At 34.4% G+C, this 12,821-nt stretch overlaps 3 protein-coding genes across 11 annotated transcripts; 1 reads left to right on the top strand and 2 right to left on the bottom strand.

Annotated features, from left to right (window-relative positions):
• Positions 1–726: 726 nt before the first annotated feature.
• LOC139107553 (probable RNA-binding protein EIF1AD) lies at positions 727–5,583 on the bottom strand. Its single transcript, XM_070665248.1, has 3 exons — positions 5,456–5,583; positions 1,148–1,431; positions 727–1,072 (listed from the first exon to the last, which is right to left on the bottom strand). The coding sequence occupies exons 2-3, from the start codon at positions 1,415–1,417 to the stop codon at positions 869–871; spliced, it is 474 nt and encodes a 157-aa protein (XP_070521349.1). The 5' UTR covers positions 1,418–1,431; positions 5,456–5,583; the 3' UTR covers positions 727–868.
• On the bottom strand, positions 1,438–5,584 carry Tam (DNA polymerase gamma, catalytic subunit tam). Of its 2 annotated transcripts, none has more exons than XM_070665108.1 (2): positions 5,017–5,183; positions 1,438–4,936 (listed from the first exon to the last, which is right to left on the bottom strand). In XM_070665108.1, the coding sequence occupies exons 1-2, from the start codon at positions 5,041–5,043 to the stop codon at positions 1,565–1,567; spliced, it is 3,399 nt and encodes a 1,132-aa protein (XP_070521209.1). In that variant the 5' UTR covers positions 5,044–5,183; the 3' UTR covers positions 1,438–1,564. The 2 variants fall into 2 exon arrangements, with proteins under 2 accessions (XP_070521209.1, XP_070521201.1); XM_070665100.1 differs by adding an exon at positions 5,456–5,584 and having other exon boundaries at positions 1,439–5,389.
• Positions 5,539–12,592, top strand: Cep97 (centrosomal protein 97kDa). 8 transcript variants are annotated; one of them, XM_070665141.1, is made up of 14 exons: positions 5,617–5,631; positions 6,061–6,154; positions 6,394–6,545; positions 6,893–7,051; positions 7,136–7,237; positions 7,323–7,519; positions 7,798–7,881; positions 7,987–8,270; positions 8,466–8,555; positions 9,168–9,386; positions 9,470–10,069; positions 10,146–10,278; positions 10,372–10,594; positions 10,674–12,592. In XM_070665141.1, exons 2-14 carry the CDS (start codon positions 6,142–6,144, stop codon positions 11,241–11,243), a joined length of 2,826 nt encoding a protein of 941 aa, XP_070521242.1. In that variant the 5' UTR covers positions 5,617–5,631; positions 6,061–6,141; the 3' UTR covers positions 11,244–12,592. The 8 variants fall into 8 exon arrangements, with proteins under 8 accessions (XP_070521273.1, XP_070521242.1, XP_070521258.1 ...); XM_070665157.1 differs by having other exon boundaries at positions 9,189–9,386; XM_070665172.1 differs by lacking the exon at positions 6,061–6,154 and having other exon boundaries at positions 5,539–5,631.
• The last annotated feature ends 229 nt before the right edge of the window (positions 12,593–12,821 follow it).

Here is a 12,821-nt window from a genome sequence, read left to right on the forward strand (position 1 = left end):
TCCGACACCACTGAATACTTAGATATTTATCACGAAGAAAGTATTCAAACAATCCGTCATCCGCGATAGAACGTTGCCAAGTACGAACTGAGCGTGATCTCGATGATACCACTACAAACACCTGTCAGCTGCTTCATCTGTAGATTCCACTGATAGCGAATTTTCTTCAATACAGTTTCAAGAAAGAAAAGTTAGTTTAAATATTTCGTATGTCTGTAAGTACAGAATAGTTACACTTACTTTCGAAGCAGTGTGGTAGTCTAGAGCGGGCGGCTCAAGTCTAGTAACCGCGGAATTACTGGTTCGATTCACAACGTTACGTATTTTATTTTTTTATTATTATTATTTTTTTTTAATTTTTACATTTTGGTGTAAAATTTAATAATTATATATCCTATTTTATTATTATAATATTATATAAAAAGGAAAAGTAATAAAAAATGTAATATATTTTTTTATAAAGTTAAGTATTTATTTTATTAATTACATATTAAGTCGATGTAAGTCGTTTTTGCTAACGTCTTCTCAATGCAAAACGAAATATTCGTCGCATACAGGTTTATTCTACATGAAAAATAAGAAGTAAATTATTGCAACAAAAATAATGGAGTAAAACAATTATTCCTTGCTTCAAGAAAATTTATAAACTAAAAATAATTGTTACGTTCTTTAAAAGTTTAAATTAAAATATTTTGACATTTTTGAAGAGAATAAATCACATCGATGTTGTAGGCAATAATACTTTTATTATTTAAATATACAAATATTAAAATTATTTTCTATTAAGTTGTAAAGTTTGTTATATAATTTATATGTACATTTTTACATATGCATTTTGCATATTATACGTAAAAAAAAAAGTCTTGAACTAATGAGAATCAGATTCACTGGAATCTGAATCACTTTCATCGTCGTTTATTTCTTTATTAGCAGGACATCTATTCGTATTTACAAAAAGCTCTTCGTCATCGCACGTAGCATAATTTGTTACTATTGAATGTCCATTTCTCTTTGGATCCTCATCAAATTCTGACGGCCAATAATTCTGCTCACGATACCATTTTATGTGCTCCTGAAACCACATATTTATTAATGAAAAAGTGAACTTTTTAATGGTTACAAAATAATTAATATAATAATAAATTACCTTCGTGAGAATTTTAACAATCTCTCCTTTGACTTTTTTGCCTTCCGCAATTGGTTCGACAACGATATAGTCACCTCTCTTCACCCAAATATTTTGCCTAAATTTGGTGGGCATTGAGACGATATAATGTTCTCCCGATGGTGTGACAACTTCATGAAGATTGTGACCGCGAGCCTGGACAATTCGTACGATGCTTTGCGAATCCGTAGGAAGACTCATATCACCAAGCTCTTGAAAAACGTATTTACGCTTCGTTGCTACAGACGACATTGTGATTCTTGAAACTAAATTAAAAATACATAACTTTTATTTTTTCCCTTTTATTAATTAATTTTATATCATAAAACAAATTATTTTTATTTTTAAAAATTACGATATAAAATTGTTTTTTTTTTTAAATTGTTCTTTGATTATCGTTTAAAGTTTTTTAACAGACTGTGGCGACTTTTCAACGGCGGAATTCGTATCTGATTTAACTTTGCAATTTTTCGCATTGTGCCAATAGCCTAACGAGCCGCTGGATTTTTCCAAAGCGGCCCAAATATCTAAACTCTCGCCAGGTGGTATCTCGTATTCGTTCTGCAAGCCGTGAGGATTCGATGGAGTTTTGCAATCGTGAGACGATTCTTTGCGAAGGACGGTATCAACTTCCACGGCGGCGAAGAACGCTACCGACATTGGTAAATCTCTCATGCCCAGTTTAGAAGCGCAGAACGACCTCGTTAACAAGTTGGTTACGTGCATAGCCAGCGCAGCGTTATATTTGTATCTGCTTGGAACCAGATATCTCACTTCATCGTGAAACGACAAGCAGAATCTGGCGTTATCTCTCATCAACCATCTCATGGAGACCAGCATTAGATGAAGAAAATCTACCGCACCGCTCTGCACCACCCAATTAATTTTGGTGGGCAAAAACTTATCGTCATCGTTAGTATTGGTAATCTCCAAGGCGCGACTCAATCTAGCGTTAAGAAACGGCGTGACTGGGTGCTTACTGCCAGCAATTTGTTCCAGTCGGTTGAACATAGCTGATTCCGAGCCTCCTATCCACTCGCTCTTCTGAAAAATATCCTGCAACGGTTTGCCATGCAATTGTGCTATTCGATATGCCTGAGACAGAGTGTGAGGAATATTTTGCAAATCTTCGTTCATGAATTCAGTCTTCAAGCGAAATATCTTTTTACCCTTGGTAAGAGTAAACATCTTGCGTGATTTAGAAACGGCCTCGGCATCTGTCATAGACGGATTAAATTGCTTTAACAATCGTTCGGCAAATTTCTGGCCGGCGCCGTAGATGCGGGCATAGTTGATGACTTTGGCATGATCGCGCGAGATGCCGATGGCCTTGGCAGTAACACTGTGCATATCGGTGCCGTTGGACTTGGTACCGATGAGAGTCATCCAACCAAAAGGCGTTGCTCCGTGAATACGTTTGTAGTGTGCATCTCCGATGATTGATGCAATCCACAGTTCTTGACTATCCACATCGGCGCCAACGATATTGTATCCTGGCGGTGCTTGTACCATGCATCTGAGCTCGGAACCAATTCGTTCGGCGTGTGCGTTTGACGCAGTCATCCATGTGCGCTCCACAGCGCGACGTGTCAAAGTACCTGAAACGATTACCTGAGGTATTATTGCGCCATAATGTGTATGTCGTTTCATTTTCTTGATGCTGATGGGCAGAGAATACTCGTCTAGCCACACCACCAGCTGCGACATGATTCTGTCGCGATTGTTACGCCAATAGGATAGCATGCGAGCAATTTTTAGAATTTCGGCAGCGCTGACGTCCAAGCTAGCGAGTACATTTTCAGAGAATTTGTTGAGAAAGTCTTTGGCAAGCGGATTACCGACATTGTAGTTGGCACCATCTTTGTGCGGCAGCTTGAAAAAGTAGCAACAATTATCGAGATCAACGTTGCACCATACCCCGGTACCCTTGTATGTTTCGGTGTAAGGCTCGACTTGTTTCTCCTTAAATCGCCAAAATTCTGTTTTGTGAAGATCGTTTTGTACATCGATGCTTAAAGTATCCATCGCATCGTTGGAAATGTCTCTAGATAAATTAAATGCTGGTAAAGGACATTGTGTTAAAAGATTCTTCAATGGGAGTTTAGTCTCAATGTTAGAATTGTCGTTATATGGCACTAGAATTCCCCAGCCATGATCTTTTATGTAATGCAATGGATATTTCTCCCATGTTAAATGCAAAAGCTTTGGAACCACTTGCATGGAAGTACTGATATTCTGTGCACCTGGTGCCCAGTCTTCGTCGCTTTCTTTAGGACAGAGCTTTCTGTACCATGCTGGATATCCCGGCATGTGCGGCATTCTAGCTGGTAATAAATGCCTCGTTTCCTCTAAATACGCAAATTCTTTTATCAAAGAATTTTCTTCTTCTTCTTCATCATTTGATAAATATTTAATATTTGACTCTTTAACGTTATCCGTTATATTTGTCTTTAAGTCAGTTTTTACTTTCGAAAGAGATACTTTACTTTTCATTTTAATTTTCTGTGTGCTCCAATCTTGATCCCACATCCACAAATCTTCCTTATACTTCTCAGCGTGCATGAGATGACAAACTGTATCGGCTCTCTTAGCGAGAGTAAGTTTCGTTTCATAGTTTAAATCATCGAATGTTGATTCTGATTCCTCTAAATATCTCTGCCAATTAGAATTTACCGGTAAGTACGCTGAGCCGAGTTCCAACATTCCGGCGAGAGTAACTGGATGAGGAAACCTCTGTGAAAAAAGCGGGAAGAGAATGCATAGTATATTATGTGTAGCAACTACATCGGAAGCGCAGTAAGACATTAACATATTAAAACTATTTTTAATATCTTCGATAGTACCTTCAACAAATAAATCTCTTGCTTTTTTACTTATCTCATAGCCACAATACAATTTGTGTACTTCTGTTAAGCTGTTCAACGACGTGATTGCCTGCCAGTTCTCTTTCTCTGCATTTACTTTTTTAGACAATAATAGTGATCTTTGGTAGCTGTTAAGACCACTGACGCATATGTGTAATGACATGGTGTCAAGGAAACGAGTTCCTGTGCCATTTAACCAATACTGTTCCTTAATTCTACTTCTATCATATGATACATTATGACCTACAATAATCTTTGGTGTCTTTTGATGCTGAGTTAGTTTATATCCATGTTCTTTTTGGCTACTCTCCATAGGAACAAGCATACTTGGAGTGAATAAATGTGTATCAAATGTTTGATTGATATTTTGTGCTAAAGTATTTGACACCCAACCATACCAAGCTTTATTACTGACTGCAGTAGCTAGAGTAGGTAGAGGACCTTGTTTCATACAAACTTCAACATCAAAAATTATACCCTCTTCTAATGGATAATCTACACTTTCTGTTGTACCATCTGGTGTATACCTGGTCCATCCTTCTTTAAAGAGCCACTGTGTTGGCATCTTGGGAATGTCCTTAATAATATCATTTATAATTTTTAAATATGACTTAGTTTGTGCTTTCCCAATATTATAAAAATGATCCTCTATATCTTTTCCTTCCAGAGGTGGTAGTTTCAAGTTTACATCTGGTACTCTAGTTGCATCTTCTACATTTATACCATATGTACTTAAATTTTTTTTTATATTATTAACTTCTTCCTTAAGCAGACAATCTTCTTTCTTATCTCTCTTGAACAATTGCTGGTGCAGCTCTTCAGACAACATTTGTATATTTATTTCATTAACTCTAACATTGTCTTTCTTTGAGTTTGAATCAATTCTATTTATTCTGTTTTTTAATTCCTGTAAATTTTGAGAATTATTCTGATGTAGCTGTAAATCTGATGGAGTTATTTGCACATTTACATCATCAACTTTTATACTTTTAAATTTTGTATCTGAATTGGCATCTAGTTCTGTGACAGAATTCTTTAATGCTGACACATATTTTTTTGTAACCGACTTGTGGAAGCTCTCTTTGAGATTAATAGATATCACAGGCGAATTAGAAGGAAAATTAGTAAGAGAATTGTCGTTTTTAGAGGTTAAGTCCTGTCTATCAGCTTCTACGTTTTGGTCGTTCTTCAAACGCACTCGTTTCCATTGCGTCTTCTTAAAAGTTTGAATGCCGTCCTGCGTGTTTGTATATTTGTGCCGAATACAAATGTCAATCAAACGAATCGTTAGTCTCATCGCTTCGCTTTCGGTACGAATATCATGCGGCTACAATAAGACACGTGCTTCGATAGCCTTCGGCTATCGAAACCGTATACATTAAAATATTTTGCAAAAAACATTAATAAAAAGAAAATAAACTCTTACCTAAATCAGTATCAAATTAAACAAACTACTTTTTCTTTAAGAGAACGATAATCAACAACAAAATCGTATTTTGACGAAGTGCATCAAAATATAAACTCGAAAGTGTCCCAAGTGGTCTGAAGACTGACGTCAGACGCAGTCATGCTGTTTCAAATACGTTGGCTATCCTAAAAAAGGTTAGAATTAAAAATTTTCGCTATTAAAATTTAATAAATTCGAAGGATTTATAATTTACACGAATATCATATATATATATAATTTATATATAACTTATATATATATATAGACATATATACATATATATAATTATTATCTATATATATACATATAAAAGATAGTACACTGAAAAGCAGATATGGCATTTGCTGCGACGAGCGGCTGGCGTACGTGACTTTCTCCACTCTCGGCCGCCGAGTGCGGAGAGGTGTAGTAGGCCGCGTTCCCTCTCAGTCCTCTGTAACCGGTGTTCCGCGATACTTCTACGCGCGCGCTTCGTGTGAGATTCGACGCACATCACGCCAAGATCACGTACGCTAGCCGCCGTCGTAGCACCACGAATACCATTTCTGACAGTGAATGTATGTACATTTCGTTTGAAAATCTAGCTCACATATATCGATTCTCGTATCGTGTTCGTGACGGCGACATCTCGGCGTCCGCCTAGGGAACGCCAGTTTGTGTTCATCATGGCTTCGACGGGTTAGTTGTTGCAAGACCTTAATTTTGCGTTTTGATTTGCTTATCGCGTTGCAACGGTAAAGCGTATCGCGGACAGAAAATCGTCTATTTCTTAGTTTGCGTGCCCGTAAATGCACGTCAGGATTTACTCTCAATTCTCTTTATGTTCCTGAGTTTGCATGTCGCCGCTATTTACGTGAACGTCGCAAGTGCTCGTGGAGTTAATTGCACGTTATTAACGGTTTTTTCTTTATTTTCAGAATCTCTAGTGTGCGACACTCTCGATCTGAGTGGCCAGAGCCTTAAAAAGCTCAGCCGATGCCCCTCGGATGCTGACATTAGCACGTTGATCATAGATGACAATGACCTGCAAAGACTCGATAATTTAGATTCTTACCATAGAATTACCAAGGTAATATGTGCAGCCTCAAGCGAAAATCATTATTAATTTATTTATATAGTTCTAAAGTTTTGTATTAAAGCAAGACTTCTATAATTAATTCTTTTGTTGGATTGCTTTTGATATTTAAACTTACAAAGATTTTATAACTATAGATTTGACATAAAGTTTCTAAGGTCTTTACAAGATTTATATTTCTATATGTTTTATAACACAAAAATGTGCATAAGATAAATTGTAATAGTATTTAACAATACTGTGATTTAAAATTATTTTATTTTACAAATAAATATAATGTACAAAGTTATATTATTAGACATGATTAAAATACATGTGCTACAAAGTTCTATTGCTTCCAGCTTTCAATAGTCAGAAATCAATTGCTACGAATGTATGGTGTTTCAAAGTTACATAATCTTGTTACACTTAATTTGGCAAACAATGGTATACTTACAATAGAAGGTATCAAGGATATGATCAATTTACAGACTCTCTGTTTGGCTGGGAATAATATCAAGGTACAATACAAGTGTTATATTATGTAAGATACATGCAATTATATAATTGTAGTAGTGTGTTTGTAATAATAGTATATATTACAGTCTATTGAACATCTACACACAAATATCAAACTAGAGCATCTAGATTTATCTGAAAACAGCATCAGCCATATATCAGATATATCCTACCTGCGAACTTTGAAGGTATATCAATATATATATTATTTACTTTATATATTTTTCCATAAAATGCAACAAATACTTAAATGCTTTGTTAATTTATTATTAGGAACTCTTTTTACATAACAATCGCATAATAACACTGCGCCAATGCGAGCGTTACTTACCCACATCTCTAGAAACGTTTACTTTAGCAAATAACAATATTACTGATTTAAACGAAATGTCACATCTGGGAAATTTAAAAAATCTGGTGAATTTTTCTATTGCTAACAATCCGTGTGTTAGTATAACAGGTAACAGTATGTATCCTTTTCATAAAGCACACGTTAATCACGCGTTCTTATTTCATGTAGCATTTAGGACAACTTTTCTCGATGTAATTTTTTAATATTAATTATAATTGTACAAATTTTTATTCTTACTGATATAGTATTGTAGCAGTTTTTTTTTTAATTGTTATAATTATTAAATTTTACCAATTAAATATAGCTTTTACAGTTCTTAGATATAAAAAAAAAATTAGTTTTTATTAATCGTAGCATCATTACAATAGCATATTATTCTTAACAAATGGTCTGTAGTGGATTTGACTATCGGCCTTTTGTTATTAATTGGTGTATGAGCTTAAAATCAATTGATGGTTATGCGGTTGATCCTCTAGAAAGGTGGGTTTTCTCAGAAATACATTTTTACATAGTTTATACTATATGAAAATTAATATATCGAACTTTGATGATCAAAACTGATTGGCAACAACTCACTTTGCTTAGCTTGAAAGCAGAGTGGCTGTATTCTCAGGGACGAGGTAGACAATTCCGCGTTGGTGAACACGCCTTACTTGCTCAATATCTTGCGTCTGTCTGTCCACTTTCGGGTGAATCCTTAGAAAACGAGACAGACCGCAAACTTAGACTTATATTGAGCAAAGCTCAACATCATCAACAGCAATTGAATCAGCAAAGTGATACTGGAAGCTTGAGTAGCACCATGAGTCCTTCCCCAGCAGCTAGACGTAGACTTAGCCATAACAGGACAAGTTCTCCCAGACGACCTAGTGAGTTTAATAAATCTATGATTTTTTTATGTAGTGCCATACGAAACACTCTGGAATGAAATCTTTTTTTTCGAGAATTCTTAGAACTAGATTTACTCATAGTTGCGACAAGTGAACCAGTACTGATTTAGATTGTTCGGCCGTCAAATCCGTCCAGTACATACATACACCTTAGTTATGATCTGTTTTCTCTAGTGCCAATGTTGACATACTGTGAAGATAAATACTTACAATCACCAAAATTTTATGAAGCAAAATACTGTGTCTGCCATATTCCTTGCAAAGGTATGCAAGGTTGAGGATTTATCACACATCGAATAAAATCATATAGTAGAAATGTGCAAGAATCTAAATTTATTTTTAATGTATTTTTATTTATCAGTACAAATTAAATTGAGAAAAAGAGAGGACAAGTAGGATTTACAGTTTATTTTTAATAATGTATACAGATTTTTCAAATGTATTATGTATTTAATATTAAATACATATAACATATAAACATTCTTATTTTTTTTATTACTATATTGTTTTAATAAATATTATTTAATTATTTTTAATGATTATGTATAGATTCATGCACATGCCTGTAGCTCTTTTCATGCATAGTACTTTTAACGCAATTGCTTCTTTAGGCTTATAGTGCGAACGACCATTAGCCGATGAAAGCAGTTAAAAGTATCAACGCAGAAGCGTTATATTTAGAAGATTTCGTTAGCGTAGGATAATTTAAAAGGACTTACGTCTTTTTTGAATAGCGTTTAATTTTAATTAATAGATTACACATATCGTTCGCATGCTTTTGCTAGCAATGCTAGCATCAACAATTTTTCAACACACAATTAAAAATATAAATGTGATAGAATTTTTTTATTGCACATATTAAACATTTGATTATAGCACCAAACAATATTTTACCAGCTTCGTCAAGGAGCTCCTTGAAAATGAAGTCACCAGACCGAATGGTATCCAGTTGTCATACTGAAGCTATGGTTTCTTCATGTCATGGTTTATTAAATGATCACGAAACGACTTTAATGACCCAAAGCTTAGATCCTAATATGCTGTCTGGTACACTGAGCAACAAAACATCAAACAATAGCTTACAGGACATGGAAGGTAATTATATTTATATTATATAATTGACTGAATCAAATTAAACAAGATCAGAATATAATAAAAAAAAAAAATTTGCCATCCAGAAACATCGAGCCCGCTGCAAGCGGCAACAAAGTTAGTACCAGTACCAGAATCTCTGATGAGTCCAGATTTTCGTCCACCATCTGGTCTTTCGCGGCTTTTACCAAAAACGCCTACGCCAAGTAAATTAAGCTCTCCTTGTCAAATCACAATACCTAGTAAACCATCCATGGACGGCGATGGAAAGGCAATTCCGATCATAAATACCGTTAATCCAATGGCAAAAACAAATTTGAGTAACGTAAAAGCGAATGCGCTTGTAAAAAGTAATTCCGCAACAAACTGCTGTGTTACGAGACCGAATATAGCGAAACCGATTATTACACACGCTAACAATAAGTATCCACACAGCGTGAAGATTAACAATTACGTTCAAAGCAAGACATTACCTGCGAAAAGAAGCACGAAGAGTCCCAATTTAGCCAGAAGTATACAGCGACCGAAGAGCGCAAATGAGAGATTCAAAAGCAATTTGAACAAAGACGAAAAAGATGGTGATGCGGGAATCCAAAGCAGTGATGAGGATAGTGAAGTATGTCAAGCAAAATTAGATAGCATTCGACATAGAGCTATCCAAAGAAGACAAGAAGATAGTAACAGAGGTCAGATATTAAAATTTTTGAAAATATTAGAGACGCATTGATAATCACTTTGTAAGTAATGGATATTTTTTTGCAGATCAAGATCAAACAGAAAAAGCTGCTATCTGTATTCAACGAATGTGGCGAGGTTATTTTACAAGGAACCTTAATAGAAAAGCTACTAGTATGTTAAAAACGATTGACATGTTAAGAACGAATAAATACATCCAGTAAGATTTTATATATATACATATATATAAATTTCTTTTATGTATATTATTTTATTTGTAGAATAGACATGTACATGTAAAAATATTTTACAGGAAATTGTCGACAGACATGGAAGCTACAAGAACCGCTCTCGAAAGCGAGCACAAGTTACAATTATTACAGATGCAAGCGATCAATGCGTTGTGGAAAAAAGTAGTAAGTTTGCAGCCAGGTAGTAATCGAGAAAACACCTTCGGTGATGCAGACAATACTCTACAGCCAAACGCGGATGTTGTCAGTAATCTCGCACAAACATGCAATCTACTTCATACGCAAGTAAGCTTTTACAAGCCAATTTTTTTTACTTACAAAAAAATTATATAAAATTTTTCTAACGTCTTACCTTTTTCATCAGGTTCAACAATTACAAGACTCGATGGTCGAGATAAAGCGTTGCATGTCCAGCATGAAACCGAGACCTGCTCTCGTCGATAACGGCGTCGCTACCCAAACGGAAATATCTGCCGTGCATACACCGGCAGGCGAAGAAAACACGTTTCCCTATGGACGCCCTAATAGACCGCAAAGTCTGCCGATACATCAAACGATACACGAAGGAAACGAAAATAAAAGTTTTGCGTCGAACTTAGTGGATAGTGTACTAAAGAAAGTATCACAGTCCACCGACACAACAGATGACGAAGTTAATACTGATATTTTGAATTCAAATGAAAATCCCGATATGTTGAATGAAAATCCGGAGATATTTAGAAACTGTGAGGAAATAATAGAACCTGATCTTAAGAAAGCTGTTGAAACAGCGAATGACTATGAAGACATAATCGAGAATGCAGCGATAGATGGTGAAGTATGTGAAGAAACATTGTGTAAGGAATTACATAATTTAATTGAAACGGAAAATGGAGCAAATGTTTACGAAAACGAGGATAATGTGATTAATGGGGAGGACAAGGAGATCTGTTAGATTTGATTTTGTCGAATCGAATTCTTGCACCATATGCCTTGTGAGTAACACAGTTGCAGTAAGATGGTAAGTGCAAAGTGATGAAAGCGAATGTTTAAAAAGAATGCTCATTGTAAATAACAAAAGCTAATTCTATTCGTAACATTATTACAAAACGTGATTTAATTTTAACTGTAAACCATTTTACTATAAAAGAAAAGGGGGATACTTTGAACAACAAGCTGCCACTCTGACCCAATAAAGTATTTGTATAGGTTTAATACAATAGATCGACAAGAACAGTACAGTATAAATACTATAAATGATAGTGAAATTTATAACATTGACTTTAAAACATTTGTCAGTTTGTACAACTCTCGATTTAGATTATAAGATATATTCCGTAAAACAGTGCTCGGAATTAGTAGCCCAGTTCGGTCGATTTTTGATCGTCTTCGCCTTCGGTTCCTCACTATCGCTCGAAGCTCGACGGCCGACTGCCGATCGCCCGCGAGACGCTTTAATTCAGAAGCATTCCTATGTATATTCACGCTGGAATTATACACTTTAATAAATAATTAATAAATTTTTTTCTTAATTAATAACTCATATAATTACGTACATTAGTAATATGTAATTATATGAATTATTAATTAAGAAGAAGAATTTTATTAATTATTTAATAAAGTGTATGATTCTAACGTGAATATAAATAGGAACACTCCTATGTTAAAGCGTCTCGCAGGCGATCGGCAATCGGTCGTCGAGTTTCGAGCGGTAGTGAGGGACCAAAGACGAAGACGATCAGAAATCGGCCAAACTGGGTTACTAATTTCGAGCGCTACCGTAAAACATTCATATTATATAATATTTGTGTGTTATTATAAAAAATTTTATAAATTTTCCGTCCGGGTTTTTTTTACAGTAGCACGTACAAACGCATAAAACATATAGCATGGATTTTAACCAACCATCGCGAACTATTTACGCGTTTACATTCCATTAATTTAATCTTTTTCACCTCAATATAATACTTTCATATTCTAATAAAACCATATTTTAATTTTTTTTAAATACATAAAACTGCATTAAATATAATAATATAATGCTAATAAAATATATTTTTATTTTAAAAGTTTTTTAGCTCTCTTACACGTAAAAATTTATTTATTTATTTATTTATATACAAAGAGAAATATTACTTTTAAATACAGTACATGTAATGAACATATTGAAAAAGAATAGCAAAAATATAATTGAATCTAGTCAATATAGAATAGCTTTTACATTTAGATACATTGTAGATATTTCAGAATTGTTAAAAAAATATTACTCAGCGTTATGAAATAAAATATTCATTTGAATTTGTATCGTTAAGTAGCACGATTAAACTCACAAAAATGTAACTGCATTTCTGTAACTATCAGTTCCATAATTATTGACATTTATATGCGACAAATAATTGTTGATCAAACAGTTAAATATTCTGTAAACTACGCACATGCGAGCTTAATAAATTAATATTGTACATCAGTAGGGTATTTTTGCATCTATAGTCTCAATCATCACTTTTTTTCTTCCCTCTCATTAATTTAAAAC

The sequence above is a fragment of the Cardiocondyla obscurior genome, linkage group LG01 (genome assembly GCF_019399895.1).
Source record: "Cardiocondyla obscurior isolate alpha-2009 linkage group LG01, Cobs3.1, whole genome shotgun sequence".
Taxonomy (NCBI): Eukaryota; Metazoa; Arthropoda; class Insecta; order Hymenoptera; family Formicidae; genus Cardiocondyla; species Cardiocondyla obscurior.

What these genes read in the sequence shown, in the direction of transcription:
- LOC139107553 (XM_070665248.1), bottom strand. Translation starts at nt 1,417, where the DNA reads ATGTCGTCTGTAGCAACGAAGCGTAAATACGTTTTTCAAGAGCTTGGT. An exon ending in TTGTTAAAATTCTCACGAAG is followed by an intron (nt 1,073 to 1,147) that starts GTAATTTATTAT and finishes ATGTGGTTTCAG; the next exon opens with GAGCACATAAAATGGTATCG.
- Tam (XM_070665100.1), bottom strand. Translation starts at nt 5,326, where the DNA reads ATGAGACTAACGATTCGTTTGATTGACATTTGTATTCGGCACAAATAT.
- Cep97 (XM_070665122.1), top strand. Translation starts at nt 6,297, where the DNA reads ATGTTCCTGAGTTTGCATGTCGCCGCTATTTACGTGAACGTCGCAAGT. An exon ending in CCTACCTGCGAACTTTGAAG is followed by an intron (nt 7,238 to 7,322) that starts GTATATCAATAT and finishes ATTTATTATTAG; the next exon opens with GAACTCTTTTTACATAACAA. An exon ending in GCAATCTACTTCATACGCAA is followed by an intron (nt 10,595 to 10,673) that starts GTAAGCTTTTAC and finishes CTTTTTCATCAG; the next exon opens with GTTCAACAATTACAAGACTC.